This window comes from Leptonychotes weddellii, unplaced genomic scaffold, assembly GCF_054177405.1.
Source record: "Leptonychotes weddellii isolate Sample4059 unplaced genomic scaffold, ASM5417740v2 HiC_scaffold_12998, whole genome shotgun sequence".
NCBI lineage: Eukaryota > Metazoa > Chordata > Mammalia > Carnivora > Phocidae > Leptonychotes > Leptonychotes weddellii.
The window spans coordinates 803-5151 of NW_027709273.1; the positions used below are offsets into that span (position 1 = coordinate 803).

Genomic DNA, 4349 nt, shown 5'->3' on the forward strand with positions numbered 1-4349 from the left:
GCCTTCCACCCTTGACCCGATACCGTGTCTTTGTGCCTGGAACAGGGTGCAGGGCCTGTCTTCCAAGGGGGCTCTGTCCCCCCGCATTGCTGCCCGCAGCTCCTCCGTGCCCACGGGTGGGGTGCCCACCCCGGGGGTGGAGCTGCGGGCCCAGGTCCCCTCCACGCCCGGGGTCCGGCCCCCAGAGGCCCGGCTGGGGTGGCAGGTGGAGCGCTGCACCCCTCAGTGGGGCTGCTCAAAGGACGCTTGGGCTGGCCACAGGGTACCCCCGCCCATGCCCTGAGACCACACGCAGACTGAAGGCTCAGTTTTATTCTGTGCGAGGCTGGTTTGGGAGCCTGCAGTGCGTTCACCACGTCTGCTCCCTTGGCCCGCGCTGCACTCGGCCCCAGAGCCCTCTGAGACGCTGCCCTCTCTGGTCCTGGGCCGGGGAGCGCTCCTCAGCCCCCGCGTCCCCCACGCTGGGCCACCTGTATCCGCTGTTGGCGTCTGGCTGCTTCCACCCACTCGTGGATGAGCCTGGCCTCGAACGCACGAGCCTCTCGGACAGACGCCGGGTCTTCTGGGTGAGACGCTCTAAGGGGAGGCACGGGGCCTCAGCTGGGCAGCAGGCCGAGCCCTGCCCCACCCCAGCCCACGTCTAGCCGCTGGCCCGGGCCACACACAGCACCACTCCTGGCAGGTCCGCACCTGAGGTCTAGGTGATGGGCCCCCCCCCGGATGGTGATGGCGAGGACCGACGTGCTCAGGTTACTCCGGATCTGTCGAAGGACATCCCGTCAGCCGCCCGGTGTGCTCTGAGCCACGGCCAGCCCACCCCTGCCCACTCGTGCGGCCTGCGGCGGGGCTGCTTGTCCAGCTCGGGGTGCAGCTGAGGCAGGAACGAGCAGCCTCGTTAGAAAGAGGCGGAGGTTAGGGTGCCCGACGTCAGTTCACACTCGGAAGTCGGGGAGGGGACATCTGGGGGCTCGGTCCGTTAAGCATCCGACTCGATGTCGGCTCAGGACCTGTGGGGTCGTGGGATTGCGCCCCGTGGCAGGCCCCATGCTCAGCAGGGATTCTGCCTGAGATTCTCTCCCTCCCTCTGCCCGCCCCCCCAAAGGAGGTCCAAGGGGGAGAACCATCAAAGGGAGGAGGAGAGGAAGTTAGAAAGAAAATGAAGGGCACACAGAAGCCAGGAGCGGAGGGTGGCTGACCGACAGGGAGGGTCCCGCATGGGCCCCCCAGCGGGCCAGAGCCAAGAGCACCTGCAGCAGCTCCCAGGCCGTGCCTCACCCCGCCCCCTGCCCAGGGGTCCAGGTCACCGTTGGAGAAGAGGATGTTGCTGGCAGCTTTGAGGTCTGAAAGGGACAGACACGGGGGTGGAGACGGGCCCGGCCGCCCGGATCTGAGCCGTGGCCAGATCAGGGGAGCCGAGTCCGCGGGGGCGCAGGGAGGGAGGCTGCCCTCTCGAGCCGTACCGTCCCCGCCGAAGCTGGTGTGCAGCCAGTCCCTCCGGGGCCACACGCCCCACGTGTCCAGGCAATACTGCTGGCGGAGGGCCTCGGTGAAGGGCAACTCGGGGAAGAGGTCTGTCACGTTGTTGCTGGAAAACGTCAGGTTGATCTCGGTGCAGGCCTGTGGGACGCCGCACACCAGGGTCGGGCGGGGGCGCACCCAGCGCCTCCGTCCCGGGCAGTCCCGGGCGGCCGGCAGCCCTACCTGGTAGTCCCAGGCCCTGGCGTTGGGGCCGGAGCCACAGCCCGTGGGGTCCGCGCAGGCCTGGTACTGCAGGTAGATGTCGTAGCAGGGCGCTGTGCCCGAGGAGTTATACACCAGCCCTGGCGGACAGGCCCGGGCGCTCCTTGGGTCTGTGCTGGTGGCTCTGACCCCCTGCGTCCCCCGACGGCCCCCCTCCCAGCAGGGCAGGTCGTGGCAGGGCAGATCCCCCAGGCCGGGCCAGGGACGGCATGGGGACGTCGGTGCTCCTTGCCTGCACGTGGCCCGCACCCCAAGCCGTGTCCACCCCCACGCTTTGCGCTGGGCTGAGGGGAGACGCACCAGCCAGTGTTCCCAGCCCCTTGATCCTCTGGCTCTCGCTCAGCAGCCGGTCACAGCCAACCTGGGGATGCCAACCAAAGACCCCCACTTGGCCTGCAGCCCCCTCGCAGTCCACCCTCCCTGGTCCCGGGCCCCGGAGTGGCTGCGAGGCTCTTGGGCTGACCAGCACTGGCCGGCCCACGGCAGCTGGGCCCTTCTCCGTCCACGGACACCACCCTCCCCAGACCCCAGGCAGCGTCTCCTTATGCTGGGAGCAGCCGTCTTGCCTTGACTGGGTTGGCAGGAAGGTGCCCGAGGAAGTCGGTGGGGTACGGGTAGTCCATCATGGCCAGCACGGTGAAGGCATTGCGGGCGAACCCAAAGAGCTGGGTCAGGTCCTCCCAGCTGGACAGGCGCTGGCAGGTGCCGAACTCCCGGCTGACCGTGTCTTGGGCTGCCAGGGGGAGGCGGGACAACGGCCTCTGGCGGCTGCTGGTGGGCGTGGGGCGGGGGCCAGGGGAGGGGAGGGCTGGTCCGCAGCTCACGGTGGGGCCTTCTCACCTCCCTGTAAGAACAGGTCCTTGATCTGCCGGAACGCGTCCCGCACGCCCTGGGCACACTTGGGACTCTGGCCCTCGAAGTCCTGGAGAGAGAGGGGTTGTGGCTGCCGCCGCCGCAGCCTGGCCCGGCCCCGGGGCCCCGGGGCCCCGGAACCCTCGCTCACCGCCGAGACGTCGCGGAAGAACTGGTAGGAGTCGCCGAGGCCAGCCGCAGACACGAGGGGCGCACTGGCCGCGAGCGCGCCGTCCACGAGATGGGGGTACTTGATCCTCATGTAGGCGCTGAGCATCCCCCCGTAGCTGGGCGGACACACAGCATGGGGCTGGGGCCACAGCGTCCCCAGGACGCCCCTCCGCTCTCCCTCCCCAGAGCCCACGGTGCCCCCGGGAGGCCCTGCCACTTCCGTCCCACAGAAGTCCTGGCCCTGGGGCCAAGCACGCGCGTGTGGCTCAGGGAGAAGCGAGCCGGGCGAGGGCCCACCTGCCACCAAAGGCGATGGTGGGGCTGTCCGGGGCCCCGAGGTCCCTCCGCAGCGCGCCGAGCAGCCTCGCGAAGTCGGCCAGGGCCTGTTCCACGGTCAGCAGCTCCGTGTGCCCGCGCTGCGTGGACCGCTCGCCGAACGGGAGTGACTTCCCATAGTAGCGCTGCAGGCGGGCGCCGGTGGGACTGAGCCCGGCCCCCCACGCCCGCCCTCCCCGCCCACGCCGCCCCCGGTACGCACGTGCTCCGCGAAGACGACCAGGGCCTCCTGCTGTGCCGCCAGCTCCAGGATGAACCCCGAGTTGTTGGCGAAGGACCACACGTTTCCCTCGTTGCCCGTGTAGAAGAATATGGGCCCCCTGCCCCTCTTCCAGAACTTCTCTGTCGGGCGGAGGCAGGAGGGGGTGGGTGAGGCGCGGGGCAGGACCCCGGGCCCCGGGCCCCCCAGGGCGACCTCACCTGACACCAGAAACCGCTGGGGGAAGGTCTTGTTGCCAAACCTCTCGAAGTTGAAATGGTCCAGAAGCTGCTCAAAGTAGCCCTCCCGAAAGTCGCTCCCCGGGACCCTGTGGGCTGCAGGGGTGCAGTGCTCAGCGCATGGGGCACACCGGACGGGGTGGGGGGGACGCCCGCGGGCCCGCACTCACCCCTGGCCCCCGGGCTGCGCGGCTCCAGCGCCAGCAGCAGGGTCAGGGCCCAGGGCAGGGCCGGCCGGAGCTGGGCGCCCATCTCTGCTCGGCGGCGGGGCGCGGTCACATGACCGGCAGGCGGCCCTCACGTGACAGCCCGAGCGGTTTGTGGGCTGACCTTCCGCGCCTCCGTCGGCTCCTGGGGCCTTCCGTCCCGTCTCGAGGTTCCTGCCACCCACTGCGTCGCCACGGAGACCGTCGCCGTGGAGACGCTGGAAGCGGGAATGGGCTCAAGGACCTGGTGCTGGGACAGGACGTGTGCCCAGCCACCCGTCCTCCAGGGGCCACTGCCCAGGGCCCGGGCGCCCCGTGCAGGGAGACCTGCATGGCGGCAGGAGGGAGGCAGAGGGGTCCCCGCTGGCTGTCCAGGCTGCTCCTCTTGGCGCCTCCCAGCCTCTGGGCCCCCCGGTGCCGTCCTGGGCTGATCCTGGAGGAGAAGAGCGGGAGCCTTGGGAAGATGGGGCGGCAGCGGGAAGGAGGGGTCTCAGGCAGAGGCCAGCAGGCCTGCGGAAAGGGCTTGTCCAAGAGACAGGGACCTCACGGCTGCAGCAGGGGGGCGGCCGGGCAGGCAGGGGTTTGGGCAGTGCAGGGATGTGGCTG

At 70.2% G+C, this 4349-nt stretch overlaps 1 protein-coding gene across 3 annotated transcripts; it reads right to left on the reverse strand.

Moving 5' to 3' along the window:
• Window positions 1-297: 297 nt before the first annotated feature.
• On the reverse strand, window positions 298-3867 carry DPP7 (dipeptidyl peptidase 7). 3 transcript variants are annotated; one of them, XR_014141686.1, is made up of 13 exons: window positions 3708-3867; window positions 3520-3633; window positions 3302-3441; window positions 3061-3224; window positions 2744-2879; window positions 2581-2662; window positions 2307-2473; window positions 2041-2101; window positions 1702-1820; window positions 1461-1617; window positions 1276-1340; window positions 691-871; window positions 298-576 (listed from the first exon to the last, which is right to left on the reverse strand). XR_014141686.1 is itself a non-coding variant. In XM_006737362.3 (13 exons), the coding sequence occupies exons 1-13, from the start codon at window positions 3787-3789 to the stop codon at window positions 441-443; spliced, it is 1494 nt and encodes a 497-aa protein (XP_006737425.2). In that variant the 5' UTR covers window positions 3790-3866; the 3' UTR covers window positions 298-440. The 3 variants fall into 3 exon arrangements, 2 of the variants coding, with proteins under 2 accessions (XP_006737425.2, XP_081665856.1); XM_006737362.3 differs by having other exon boundaries at window positions 691-761; window positions 3708-3866; XM_081809730.1 differs by lacking the exon at window positions 298-576 and having other exon boundaries at window positions 768-871; window positions 1248-1340.
• Between the last annotated feature and the right edge of the window lie 482 nt (window positions 3868-4349).

Bases quoted from the DNA above. Each gene is read 5' to 3' on its own strand.
- DPP7 (XM_006737362.3), bottom strand. From the start codon at position 3,789: ATGGGCGCCCAGCTCCGGCCGGCCCTGCCCTGGGCCCTGACCCTGCTG. The intron at 3,442-3,519 runs GTGAGGTCGCCC...TCCGCCCGACAG, and splicing joins CCAGCGGTTTCTGGTGTCAG to AGAAGTTCTGGAAGAGGGGC. The intron at 1,821-2,040 runs GTGCGTCTCCCC...CCTGTCCGCCAG, and splicing joins GGGGCTGGGAACACTGGCTG to GGCTGGTGTATAACTCCTCG.